Raw genomic sequence first — 14,755 nt, 5'->3', positions numbered from 1 at the left:
GCGGTGGGTCGCTCCGTGCAACCGTCCAAGCTCCCTTGAGTCTCTCATCCACTTTCTGCTCTGCTTGGAACTGCTCCCTTGATGGTAGAGACATTAGTTCCTCGCTGGGTTGTGGACTTGGGCTTGGTCCCACTGGAAGCGATGCAGGTGATGGCGTTGTTTCCGTTGACTGTGAACCACTCTCCCCGCTGGTGCACTAGATGGTATTTTAGTCTCCGGTTGAACCTCTTGCACTGGTCTAGCTACTGCTGGCGCCCTTTGGTGCTGGCTCCCTAGACTCTGATGGGGTTGCAAGCACAGGCTCTGGTGCTGAATGCGCCACCAGTTCCAATCCTTGGGAATGGTTCTGGCTGGGTTCCAGGAACTGGATTTACAACTGCTGCCATAGACTCTGGTCTGTAGTCTCATTCCACCACCTCTGGCTGCGTTCCTTTAGAAGGCTCAGGAATGGAGTTAGATTTGGAGGCCTGTTTAGCCTGGCTGCAGATGACCATCCCCACCCTTTTTGTTAGCCTCACATGGTTGGCTAAGTCTTCTCCCAGAAGCATGGGAATGGGATAATCGTCATAGACTGCAAAAGTCCATATCCCTGACCAGTCCTTGTACTGAAAAGGCAACCTGGCTGTAGGCAAGTTAAAGGGTTGCACTGTCACTTGGGCCTCTGGGTCTATGAATTTGGGGTCCACCAGGGATTGGTGGATAGCTGACACCTGTGCTCCAGTGTCTCTCCACGCAGTAATCTTTCTCCCACCCACACTCACACTTTTCTGAGGGAACTTTTACACTGAAAACTTTGGCACTGTTCAGTTTAGGCACCTATGGGGTTCAGCAGGCATTTTACCAATCGCAGAGGAGCCAAAACTGGGATTTAGGCACATAAGGCCCTTTGTGGATCCCACGCTAAGTACCTTCTCAAAGCCACACCGAAAGCCTGTGGCAGAGCAAAGAACTAAACCCAGGTCTACCAAGTCTGAGCCTAGTACCCTAACCACTGAACCAGCTAAAGCAGCAGCCCCTCACTGGCTCTTTGCATGTGTGCAGCCTGAAGACAGACATCACACAGAGCAAGGACTCTCACCCCTTGGAGAAAGATGGACAAACACAGGGATGGAGCAAGAGATACAGAAAGAGACAGGATTTACTGAAGATTTATAGGATTAGTCTAGGAAAGCTGGAGGAGAGTTGGGATTAGACTAGAGGCTAGGAGAGGTGAAGAGAGGAAGTAGAAATAGTTGCCACTCACATATTGGAATTTCATGGGGGAGGCACCTCGAGGAGGTGCAGGAGTGGGGGTGAGGTAGAGGGGTAGTTTGAGGAAGAGAAAGCAGTACGGGACCTGACTATGTGAGGACTGTATAAAAAGTCAGGTGGCAGGAAATTGAGAGGCTTAGAGAAGGTGCCGTAACCTTAAAGGACCATTGGGGACACTACTAACATCAGCCAGTGAGTTGCTTCTGTGTAGAGGACTTCCTAAATCTGTGATCTGCATGGTTATAGACCCACATTAATTTCTTTATGGATGGGCAGACACACCATCAAGTCACACAGGAATTCTAAGCCATGGATGACTTCCCATCTGTGGTGGCACATTGTGCATAGCTCTGTGAAACTACGCCATCTGTAGTACTGCCAACACCAGGCATTTGAAAATTATGAGGCTGGGCCCAAAAAAGTAATGAGATGTGTTTAAAAATAATTGTGTTCTTTTTATTTGCTTTTTGTTTTTTGAGCCTTTAGGGTGCACTTGGTTCATGTGTTCAAGCTTTTCTCCACAACCATGAAGTCTAGAAACATACCTTTATAAAAAAAGAAAGCTGAGATTTTCGCATAATGTCTAGACTCCAGGAGCTGAGGCATTTTTTTTGAAACATCAAATGTTTCAAAAGTTTGCACCACTGAGTCTGAAATAGAAAATGTACCTAATTCCATGAATATGATGGCTGTACTTATGTGACACACTGGTAGTGTATACAGCTGTGCTAGAGCATTACCCAGAATCATGCCACTACTTCCACATTCTGCCCTTTTCGCCTATAGTATGTAACCAATTTACAACCACAACTTGCTGTCTTTGCTGGAGCACTCAAGAGAAGGACCATTTCTTAATTATGGTGTCAACGTCAGTGCAACTGGCATGGCTGGATGAAGGCACAGGAGCTAGAGGCCTATGCCTAAGGCCTTAGTTCCTGGAGTTATGTGATGGGGTCAGACTTTTTTTTAAAATAAATGTCTGGTCCTCATTGTTGAAAATGTGACACTTCTGCCACATAGGTAATAGCAGCAAAAAGACCATGTTTAATATATCACAAGAACTAGGAGTCACCAAATGAAATTAATAGGCAGCAGGTTTAAAACAAACAAAGGGAAGTATTTTTTTCACACAACGCACAGTCAACCTGTGGAACTGTTTGCCAGAGGATATTGTGAAGGCCAAGACTATAACAGGGTTCAAAAAAGAACTAGATAAGTTCATGGAGGATAGGTCCATCAATGGTTATTAGCCAGGATGGGCAGGGATGGTGTCCCTAGCCTCTGTTTACCAGTAGCTGAATGGGTGACAGGGGATGGATCACTTGGTGCTTACCTGTTTTGTTCATTCCCTCCGGGGCACCTGGCACTGGCCACTGTCAGAAGACAGGATACTGGGCTAGATGGACTTTTGGTCTGATCCAGTATGGCCGTTCTTATCTAGGGACCCTCTTGACAAATAACTAAATCAGCTAAAACCTGGGAACACTATCACAGTACTCTCACTTGGACTTGAAGTCTCCCTTGAAATATCAGTAGTACTATTTTCAGAAGACTGAGAGTCCATTTGTTCTGGCAGAGTTAGGTACTGGGGCTCAGCTGTCTTAACATGTGGTTGGTGCCTAACTGAGTGCCTAGTGCCCCTTTGCAGGGAAAAGGGCACGGAAAACACCATTTTCCACCAGCCCATGGGATTGGGGATAATGGGGACTAGAGATTATATGTCTAAACGCAAACTTCCCTAAAAATTGCTTAAACTCATTGCCACCACAGAGTGGCCCATTATCAAACATTACTATGTCACTTATACCATGTCTAACAAAATAGATTTGACATGCACAATCACCGGTTTAGCAGCAGTATCTCCTAGTAAAGCTATCTCAGGGAAATTAGAATAATAGTCTAGAATGCATTTTTTCACCAGTAAATGTAAACAAATCTATGCCTACTTTGCTCCAAGGGACCAATTTTTCCAGTGCCACCAACATGGGCTCTTTTGCTTAACCTGTCATGTATTTTTGGAATGTGCAATGGGTCTTGACCACTTCTTCAGTGTCACTGTTTATCTGAGACCAGTATAAAACATCTGCAGCCTACTGATGCAATAACATCTGCCTGACTTTAGAGCAGGGGTAGGCAAACATTTTGCCTGAGGGCGACATCTGGGTGGGGAAATTGCATGCAGGGCCATGAACGTATGGCTGGGGCAAGGGGTTGGAGTGCGGGAGAGAGTGCAGGGTGTGGGAGGGAGTATGGTGTACAGGAAGGGGCTCAAGGCAAGGGGTTGGGGCGGAGGAGCAGTAAAAGGGGGCTCAGGGCATGGGGTTGGGGTGCAGGGAGGGGTGCACGGTGTGGCAGGGGACTCAGGGCAGGGGGTTAGAGTGTGGGGTACAGGACGGGTTGGGGTGCGGGCTCTGGCCTGGTGCCACTTACCTGGAGTGGCTCCGGGTTGGCAGCGGCACCGCTAAGGCAGGCTCCCTGCCTGCCGGGGCCCGACACCACTCTCAGAAGCAGCCGTCACCACGTCCCTGCATACCCTGGGGGCAGAGGGCTCCACACGCTACCCTCGCCTGCAGGTACCTCCCCCGAAGCTCCCATTGGCCGCGTGTTCCCAGCCAATGGGAGCTTCGTGTGTGGAACCCACAAATAAGGGCCACAGGGATGTGGTGCCGGCCGCTACTGGGAGTGGTGCAGGGCCCACAGCGCCACGGGAATGGCAATCCCGTGGGCTGGATCCAAAGCCCTGAAGGGCTGGATCCCGCCCGTGGGCCGTAGTTTGCCCACCCCAGCTTTAGAGAGAGCCTGAAACAATTGTTCTGAGAGGTGTGAGCTACAGCCTGCCTCTTAATGGGGTGTTAACACCAACACCCACTTTTGAAGGGCCCTCCAACACCACTTCAACAAAGCACTCCATGTATGGAAGGAGAAAAGTGCAGCAGGCCAAGCCTGCCCACCCAGGCAGATACTCTTCCGACTCTTAAGGGGAGGGAGGCCCTTGAAACTGTTCATGGACTGGAGATGCCCCTGCTTGATTAGCAGGGGAATCAGGCCCACTTTGGTGCTGGCTCTCCAAGGTGAGACCAAGAGGGAGCTTTGGCTGTGGTGTGTCTAGGAGTAGGACTTGATTGCCTCAGTCAGTAGCTGGGCTTCCTCTTGTCCTCTCTGCTTCTGTCTTATCATTTGTGCCTACCCCAACCTTTACCAGTTTGGCCACTCTCCACTGGGAATAGCCATTACTTGAAAATAACCTGCTTTTACACTGCTCATTACTGGGTGTCCAAGCTTCATTAGTATACTGCCAGTTACCACTGCACCTGGTGGCTGTTTCTGCTCAGCCTTAAACACCAAGGATATTTGTGTGGACACTTTGAAAATCCCAAGTACTGTATATTCAAGCAACTTGTGAGCAGCCAAATCCAAGCTGTGAAAATTGCCTGGGCACATAATTCGCTCACACTAGTGCCCCTTGCTGGGGACCCAAATAGTTATTTGCATCTACCCAAGATTTTAAAACATAGCCATAGTGTATAGAACTTGCCCCTTCTCTGCTTCTTCTTCTATTTCTGCAACCTGTGAGCAGAGATATAGTCAACTTAAACAGTGACCAACTCCTGTTCCTGATCTCTATCTCCTAGGCTTTTCTATCTGTTCAGATGCTGATGAAACAATGGTGTCCGTGCAGGCCACAGATTCCCTCAGAGGATTGCTGAAGCATCTACAGTAGACTGAGAGAAGGGGAGGGGCAGAGATAATCAGAAACAAGGAGAACAGCAATGCCAGGAGAGCAGAGCACCGTATAATAGTGAAGCTTTGAAAAGATATTCTCAGTATTGGGTCCCCCAGCCATAGCTGGACTCCCATCCACAGAGATTTTCAAAGAGCATGCACTGCCCACATTCTGCTTCCCTTTCTTGTCTGAGTGCCCAAAACTGGGCATCCAAATTCCTCTGCACAGATGTAAGATAAAATAAAGAAGAAATAATTTAGTATGAGATTTGTACCATAGATGACAAAATCATAGCTTAGTACTCTTCTCCAGCTTGTTAATGATAATGGGACAGCTGTACATCTCGTGCTCAAGCAAACAGCCTCATGCTTTACAACACACCCGAGGCATTTGGATTTCACATTATGTTCTGTGTGTTTGTTACTTATATATATTTTTTAAATTGGCTACTTCAGTGTTGAATCTCACCCTGTGTATGGCGACAGGTGCACCTTTGGCTGCTGAAGAAATTAAGCCAGTATTAGAAATGGCACAAAGTGAAGATGGCAGCTGACAATCTATTAACATATGCCAGGTGCATTTAGAATCAGAAAATGTTATGCTGTGCAGAGAAAGTTTTTGTGCTACCCTAGTTCAATTACGTACAAATATCCACTTCTGCCAAGTGAAAGTAGCTGTGAAATATTTAAGAGCAAACGGTAACTATCAGTTTCTCTATAAATCCTCTATAAAAGAGCCATATTTATTTTAAAGGATGATGCAATTCTACTTTAGACACAGATCATAGTTTGCAGAGTTACAACAGACTATATTGCATCATGTATCCTGCATAAACCCTGCTTGCAACATGGCATTTATCACAATGTGCTATCTATTTACATTAATGTATTTTAAGCGCTTTTAAAATAGTTTTCAGGTCCACATTTTTGTTTTCTTAATCCTTTGCAATCAATGATGCCATGTCAGTGATTCATTCTTTGGCCTGGAGAATATGGTTCTGAAGCCCTAAACTTTAGTCATTCTTTGCATTGGCCACAGCTGGTCATATTAGAGCAACTTGGAGTCTATACTATAGGGTGACACCAGGTCCCTGCCACCTTGAGGAGCTAGGCAAGAATAAGAAACACAAAATTTGATCACTTGCTTGGTAATGTCAGTCTTAAGGAAGTTTTAAAGAATCAAATATTTTTGTTAATTCCACTGCACAGTGATGCACTTTTTTTCCTATTATTTCTATTCACATCGCTGCTGATTACTCAGATATCTGTGTGTAAACAGAACCTTTCTCATTTATAATTAACCATCTTCTCTGACTGATTAAGGAACATGTTTGGAATGAGCATATGCTTAAATAGAATGCTTCTATTTAAATTCATATAAATTGATAAGCCGCAATTAGATATACAGGAAAAATACTTCAAAGTTGAAATGGGGTAGTGAAGAAATAAGTTTTTAGTGCTAGCGTACAACAGAGATACTCTAAAGAAGTTAGCTTTTTGCCCTTCCAGATTGCAAAATATCCTAGTGCCAGTCAGTATCTGATTTACATAAGATTCCATTTGGAACCCTTTTAAAGTGGAAATCACCTATGCTTACAAGCGTGCATTGCTAAAGAATTAGTTGTTCAGGAAGTCTGTTACTCCAAATATACAGTTATCACATTAGATACACCTCCTTCACTATATATTGTGGTTAGGCAATTCCTAAGACAGAATGCTTTGAAACTGTATCTGAAGTTGTATAACCGACACCATCTAATTTTAATGTTCCACTTTTCCCCTACTTATTATAGCTATTAAAATGCTGGAAAGGAGGGTTTCTTTCTAGTTAACCAAAAATAAGGATTTTTCTTGATAGACTTTTATTTTCAATTCTTCTGCATTAATTTAAATTATATAATGTGAGTTAGTGTGGCCTAGTAGCTTGAACAAATGACCTGGAAATCAGGACTCCTACATTCTATTCTTATCTCTGCATTTGATTCACTCAATGATGTTGGACAATTATCCTCAAGGATAAATCTCAGTGATGCGCAGTGAATATTTTAACAAGAGTTTCCTGCAAAAATGTTTTCCCTTAGCATGTGATAAACCCATGTACCAGAGGCGCGTGTGCTTGCAGAGAAGGATGAGGGACCGGATAGTGTATTCAAATGGAAGAGCAAAAAGCAAATGAACAAAGACCCTTTGTCATAACCATAATCAAGGAGAGAGGTGACAGAATGTGTCATGTTTGTATCATGTACATTTCACTAGAAATGTTTGTACTTTTTTGTTCCAAGAAAAATATACTGAGGTCACAATTGTGAGTAGGCCCACTTACGTCAAGTAGTGTGTGAATAAGGGTTCCAGCACTAGGTCTTGAGTTACTGATGATATAGCACAGTGCTCAATTTGTGTAATTTGAAATAGAACTGGGGATTGATTGTGTGAAGACTTATTATAGGCTTTTGGATGCATCCTTCCCAGAGACATTTGCTGAATATAGCTATGATTTGGTGTAATCTAGTACATTCCAAAGGCAAAAATATGCACTTCAGAAGGTTTTTGTTTGTCTGTTCCTTTGTTTTCAGCCTCAAGGATAAGTAATCTCTGGCAAAGCTTAGCCAGTTACAGTTAAATTTTAACACTGTCCACTACAGGCAGGGAAATTACTTCCACCCAATCTTCAATTTGGTAGTAGAACCTCAAAAGACTCGGAGGGCACCCTTGAGCACACTACTAATCACTCTGACTCTCAGTTTATCCATCTGTAAAGTTAGAATATTTATTACCTATCTCACAAGAAAACTGAGTCTTAATTCAAGGAGTAAGAAGGAGATTAAGTTGTTGATTTTGATTAACCTTGAATGGATGTATGTATTTGAAGAAATTGGTAATTTTTTTAATGTAGACACAGGCACTTTTTAAAAATCACAAATCAATATTTTACTGGACCAACTTCTGTTGGTGAAAGAGACAAGCTTTGGAGCTACATGGAGCTCTTCTTCAGGTCAGGCTCTTTGTGGCTCGAAAGCCTGTCTCTTCACCAACATAAGTGGTCTAATAAAAGATATTATTTCTTCTACCTTATCTCTCTAGTATCTTGGAACCAATGAGTCTACAACACTGTAACAATAAATTAACTGATAGCACATTAAGATCTTTGGAAATAAATAGGGTACAAAGGCTAACTTCATATAAATTAGAAAATTAAAGATTTAATAATGATTGAAATCCTGTTAAAGAATTTTCCACATGTATGTTACCCTGTGTTCTTCTTGCTTTTTTCTATAAAATGTATCAATTAACAATTGTGAAATTTCTCTGTTCTGAGGGGCTGTATCAAAGTATATGATGTTTTAATTTTAAATTACAAGACTTCTACATACAGCGGGTAATATCCCTAAATTTTTCAAAGTGTGATGGAGAGTTTTAGCTATGCATTTTCCATTGATTTGAATTATATGGCTAAAATCTCATGCAAGGTTTTGAAAATTCAGGAACCAATTAGTAACAGGGCTAGAAGAGAGACAGAATGGACCATAACAGTGGTTTAATAGTTCTCTGGTGGGCCTGTAAATTTCAGAAGAATTTAGGTTTTCATTTAAAATAAATTAAGTTTCTAACCCTTAGGGCTGAAATCTTTCAAATGTGACAATTAGCAGCACTGTTTTGCTGAATCTATTGACCTCTTTAACAATAGCTGAGAGGTGGATTGACCTATTTCAGTAGAAGTTAATTCTGAAGCCTAATTATGCTGATTAAAATGTCAACTTTATTAACTATTCCACTGCTAATAATTTTAGAAGAAATAGTTAATATATGCATATCTACTGTGGCTAGAAAATATAAAAGTAAGAAATGTAAAACTTTTATGAGATCATATAATTATCCCTTAAAAAACAATGCAGGATTGTTCCCTGCAGTCTAATCTTCAGGATTTCGTCTATTTTAGATTGGAATGTCCAAAGTGAGATTATTCACAGTTTAACAGATCTCACCATTAGAAGTTTTTCTGTTTTGTTTTTTTCTTCCTAAATATTTCAACCCATTACTCCTATTACATCTGAAGGCTGAAAGAAGCCACCAGGGAATGGGGAACAGAAGTCACCAAGCATGAGGGAAAGAGAGCCCTAATGTTCTAACATCCATAAACATAAGCTTTCAGTGTAAGTGCCAGCTTGCCAATTGAACCATTTAAGTTAGCCAGTTCTCTTATCTCAAATGAAGAATAGTTTAAAATTAGCAAAAGCAGACCTAAAATAATATACTGGGTAACCTTTTCTTCTTGTGTCTCTGATGGGTGATTTGGCAAATAGATAGCAGCTGTTTTTACATGTGGAAGGGGAGATCTTATCTGCAAAGATAGGCAGTGTTAGGTCTTTCCACATTCTGTTACATGATCCCCTCCTGGAGGTCACGTATTAGCTTTCCCCAAGCACTATAAACCTCTGTCATATGAGCAGAGCATACACAGCTACTATGCTGCTTTTTTGTCAAGTGGCTTTTTTAGCTGTCCCCCTGAAGCTGTGCTTTGTGATTCTTTTAATTGGGTTCATAGAGCACAAACAGCCTTCACTTATGCTTTTGGCCTCCATTACATTCCCCCCCCCCCCAAAGTAAATATGCTGTCTTCTCCCTATTTTGTTCAAGCCACACCCTTTTTATATTATAACACTTTGCTATATAATGTGTAGGAGAGGAGGGAATACACTTGTATCCATTATTGCCTCTCTGTATGCCCTTCCTCCAGTCTCTTCTCTGTGAGATTAAGGGCATTTTTCTCCCTTCTGTACTGCATAAGAGGAGGGGAGTATAAAGCTCTGAATTATAGATACCAATCTGAATTCTGAGTACATAAATGGGTACTGCCTCATCCACCAATTTTTTTCCCCAAGTATACACAGGGTTTGAAACCATTGCCCTTTCCATGGACCAGACAGAAACATTAACATTAAACCACATGATCAAGAACTGCTGAATTTGCACATACAAACTTGTTTACAACAGCCATGGACACATACACATTTTCACCTAACATGCTATATTTCTTTAAAGAAATATTGTTAAACTAGCATAGTATCTGTCCTTCCAATAGCTAAATCCAATGTGTGAACATACAAGATTAAATTTCACTCACCTGCAAAATGGACTGGATACAGTAGGGATCATATAACAAATCCCGCCATTTAGACAAAAAGATCCATAACTGGTGCCACAGAGCTCTTCATGATCTGAAAAGAACAGATACAAAGAGAGAGATTTGTTTTACTCAGGAGGAATCAAGATGTGAAAAAATTATACCATGTGGTGATTTGGGTTTTGTTTTGTTGTTTTCTTTAAATTATAACACAAAAAATACAACTGGCTTAAAAATACTAGAAACTAATAAGGGACAGTTTTACTCTCCAACATATTGGTATGTACCACTATGTAGCTAATAAAATCAATGATTGTAACTGTGAATACAAGTACTAAGTTGATTTTACAAAATATATAGCAAATATACCAGCATATCAGAAGGCAGGCTTAAAGTTTGAGGAAGTGGGAGCAGTTCCATTAGTAAGGAGTGACAGAGCTTTGAAATCTTCCTCATGGCTATCACATTCGGGGAGCATAGTGAATATATTGGGCCAGATGATAGCCCTTATCAAGACTGCTTTGCACTGCTCTAGTGGTGCAAAGCAGCTTTAAAAACAGCTATATGGGGATTCCTGCAGTATACAGGAATCCACATATGTGGAGGCAGTATAGACAACCCTATACTCCCCCTCCTCCCAGCCTAGGAGTGCGGCCAGGGAAAGGGGAGAATGGCCTAAGTGCTGCTGCAGTCTAACTGTCCCTGGCAGTGAATGGCCCCTTGGGCCTTTAGGCTGCTCCAACCTTCAGTGAAAACTGACCCATCCCCCTGCTGGCTCCAGCCAACTTTGGGCCACCCAGCTGCACCAAGCACCATTCTGGCACAGCTGAGGAGCTAGTTCATTAATACTTGTGTGGAGAAACCGCAATATAAGATTTCTCCAAACAATTACATTTGTTTCTTATAATGTAATTTCAAAAGAGTACATTTTTCATGATTGATTTTAAACATGAATTTTCAATGTAGGCTCCTTAATAAGCTATCCAGATCCTGCATTTGGATGCTCAGATTGGAATTTAGAGATGTAATTGTCCATTTTATGTACCTAAATCCCAATCTGGGCATCCAAATCCAGGATTTAGACATCCTAGTAAGAAGTCCATGTTTTTAAAACTGGGGTAGGTGGGTGGGTGGGTGGTATATGCAAGTGAGTATATAGCCATATATATGTATGTGAGAGAGATTTTATTAATCTCACTCATTAAACCCAAGCATTTCCTTTAAAACAGGAATAGAACAGGCCTGTGACATCACAAACCTGAGAATCATGTGTTATCTCACACTTTAGGTGTGATTATTTTCACTGTTATTTCCAGCCATATCTGAAAATGAGACTGCAGAATGCCTACTGTTCGCGTATGGCAAAATGTGCCTTCAGCAGTGCATACAAAATATACTATTATGGAAAAAGGTATCTTGATTTTCATTTTCATATCTACTCTTTTGGAATAACCAATGTAACTCACTTGTAACTCCCCTGGGCCAAAACTGTGGCTGCGAACAACAATCCGCACTAGCAAGTGGTGTTAAAACATCCCACAACAGGGAGCGCTCCCACAGGCATTGCAGTCTAAGTGGGCACAATGCTTCCAGGAGCACTAGGAGTGTTTGGCCATTGCTATATTCTTGGAAGAGGTGCAGTATGCACCATATCCTTACAGTACACTGGGCTGGCACTACAAATTCTGCCCTCTCACTGTCCTCCTTGGGTTATATAGTGATGCAATTGGCAGTGGAGACCCTGGGTGAAATCCTGGCCATGTTTAAGTCAATGGCAAAATTCCCATTGGATTAAATGGGGCTAGGATTTCAAAATCAATGGGCGTTTTGCTGTGGACTTCAACAGAAATTTGCTGTGGGCCAAAAAAAATCTGATGAGGTTCAACAAGGACAAATGCAGAGTCCTGCACTTAGGAAGGAAAAATCCCATGCACCGCTACAGGCTGGGGACCGACTGGCTAAGCAGCAGTTCGGCAGAAAAGGACCTAGGGGTTACAGTGGACGAGAAGCTGGATATGAGTCAGCAGTGTACCCTTGTTGCCAAGAAGGCCAATGGCATCTTGGGCTGTATTCGTAGGAGCATGGCCAGCAGATCGAGGGAAGTGATTATTCCCCTCTAATCGGCACTGCTGAGGCCACACCTGGAGTATTGCGTCCAGTTTTGGTCCCCCAATACAGAAGGGATGTGGACAAATTGGAGCGAGTCCAGCAGAGGGCAATGAAAATGGTTAGCGGTCTGGGGCACATGACTTACAAGGGGAGGCTGAGGGAACTGGGTTTATTTGGTCTGCAGAAGAGCAGAGTGAGGGGGGATTTGATAGCAGCCTTCAATTACCTGAAGGGTGGGTTCCAAAGAGGATGGAGCTAAGCTGTTCTCAGTGGTGGCAGATGACAGAACAAGAAGCAGTGGTCTCAAGTTGCAGTGGGGGGAGGTCTAGGTTGGACATTAGGAAACATTATTTCACTAGGAGGGTGGTGAAGCACTGGAATGGGTTACCTAGGGAGGTGGCGGACTCTCCATCCTTCGAGGTTTTTAAGGCCCGATTTGACAAAGCCTTTGCTGGGATGATTTAATTGGTGTTGGTCCTGCTTTGAGCAGGAGATTGGACTAGATGTCCTCCTGAGGTCTCTTCCAACCCTAATATTCTATGATTCTATGATTCAACAGGGCCAGGATTTCAATCCCCATGTCCACGTGCTCAGTGTGCAAGGATCAGAACTGTGCACAGACCCAGTGCAAATTATCAGGGGGACAGAAAGCTCTTTGTGCCCTCTCCATCCTTGTGCATCTTCACAAGACCAGGCACAACTTAACTCTATATGTTCACACTAAGGTCAAAAATAAAATACAATTTTACTTTTAACCAGCATGATTTCTATACTTATAATACACATTGACAATTTGTTTACTGCAAGCTTACTATTGAGAACTTTTCAAGTATTACACTTGTGTGTACAGACCATTTACTATGGTGTGAGGGGCGGGGAGAAAACAGCTGAAGAGAAAATTTACTAACAAGTCTTTTTGAACAGAAGCTGTAAATAAATTAAATATGTTTTATTATCTCCATGTAGATATGTCAATGTAACCAGATTTGGGGTCATGTCATCTCCTGAATGAAAGGAGGGGATGAAAAAAGTAGAAATCCTACTCTATTGTCTCTGAAACTGCTGGAGGGAAGGGGGAGATGCTAAAGTAGAAAATCTCCCACCCCTTCTTCCTCTCCGACTTCCCCAAGCTTATGGATGCCCATGTGAGGGAATGCAGTGCTGCTGAGACTCTACAACTTGGATAGCCAGCTGAAGGAAGGGAGAGCCAATGGAAAGTAAGTTTATGCAGCAGCATCTCCTGGCATACCCTCACGAAAATTTTTGTGAGAGTTAATGAGATCCTTGTTAACTTCCTAGAGTCATGCCCAGCAAGTAGTCTTTTATTACTCTATAAGTAAAAGTAAGGCAAAGGCTCTGGATTACTCAAGACCCATGCTGCCATGGGGGAGGAGGACCTAGGAGTAGTTGATGCCACAGCCAACCTCCCAAATGTTCTGAGATCTACAGGATATTCTTGTAGAACATAGAACATCAACCCTCTCTGCAGTCCCACTAGATATGCCTCCACTCCATGGCAAAATGCCTCAGGAACTCTGGAGCGGGAGAGACGTGTAGAGAGAGAGAGAGAGAGACAGTGTGTGGCAAAATAATCCATTTGAATAATTTGAGTATAATACTCTGTGGCTGTGGGTGTAAATTACAATAATGAATATTGTCTTTCTTGAGAGTACAGTAACATCAACAAAACCAGTTCTTCAGGGAATCTCATCACAGACTAAATTCCTGGATATACTGCCACTCTCCAGAGCCACTTCTTGCAATGAAGGGGAAAAAAATATATCCTTCATTTGTTTAAAGTAACTGCCAATAAGCGGGCTATTTAGAGAATACCTTTACACTCATGTGGGTCAAGTATCTCATCATCAGTCCATTTGTACTTTTCAGTCATTCTGATCTGAGCAAATAGTATTTTGCTGCTGTTTATTAAGTGACACTATGTAAAGTGGCCTACACATTTTGAATAAATGAAAGAATAAAATAAAATACAAGATGCTATAATATCAAGAAAAAATATTGCAATCAATGTCACAATTCATGGTCACCTCATTAGAGAATTTTGACCAAATTCTGCCTTTAGGCATGCACAACTCTCACCAGTGACAACAGAAGTCAAGTTTGAGCATACAGGGCCAAAATTTGCCCCTTTAAGCTTACAGTCAGTGATTTGGAATACTGTAATACAAGTATTATATGAGTGTCAGAAGGGGTTCTAATACAGGTAGGAACCCAGGTACTTTAGCATCAGAGAGGGTGGAGTATAGCTTGACACTTTTTGCAGAGATAAACTGTTTTAACAACAAGACCTGCCAGTTCATCTAGCTAGTAGTACACTTTGCTGACAAAATAAACTCATCTAACCTGAATTGCTATCTCTATTTTTATTCTGAGTCTATTAAATTTGTTGTTAGGAAATATTGTCTTTTATTTTGAAAGACATAGCTATGCCTTTTTACAAGTGAAGTTAATAAACTGCTTTAATCTAAAAATTCAAATTATAAGCTTGGAGAGTCAAATGTATTCTACAGTTAGATTAGTATTACCAAGACA

General features: G+C 42.1%; 1 protein-coding gene across 1 annotated transcript in view; it reads right to left on the bottom strand.

The window, feature by feature from the left end:
- Nucleotides 1–14,755, bottom strand: part of NRG4 (neuregulin 4) — a 63,636-nt gene that overhangs the window by 26,040 nt on the left and 22,841 nt on the right. Inside the window, exon 5 of the mRNA XM_077828950.1 lies at nt 10,097–10,190. Coding sequence (XP_077685076.1) covers nt 10,097–10,190 — 94 coding nt within the window. The remainder of the gene's footprint in view (nt 1–10,096; nt 10,191–14,755) is intronic.

Source organism: Eretmochelys imbricata, chromosome 10, assembly GCF_965152235.1.
Source record: "Eretmochelys imbricata isolate rEreImb1 chromosome 10, rEreImb1.hap1, whole genome shotgun sequence".
Taxonomy (NCBI): domain Eukaryota; kingdom Metazoa; phylum Chordata; order Testudines; family Cheloniidae; genus Eretmochelys; species Eretmochelys imbricata.
This window is presented reverse-complemented; position numbering and strand designations above follow the sequence as displayed.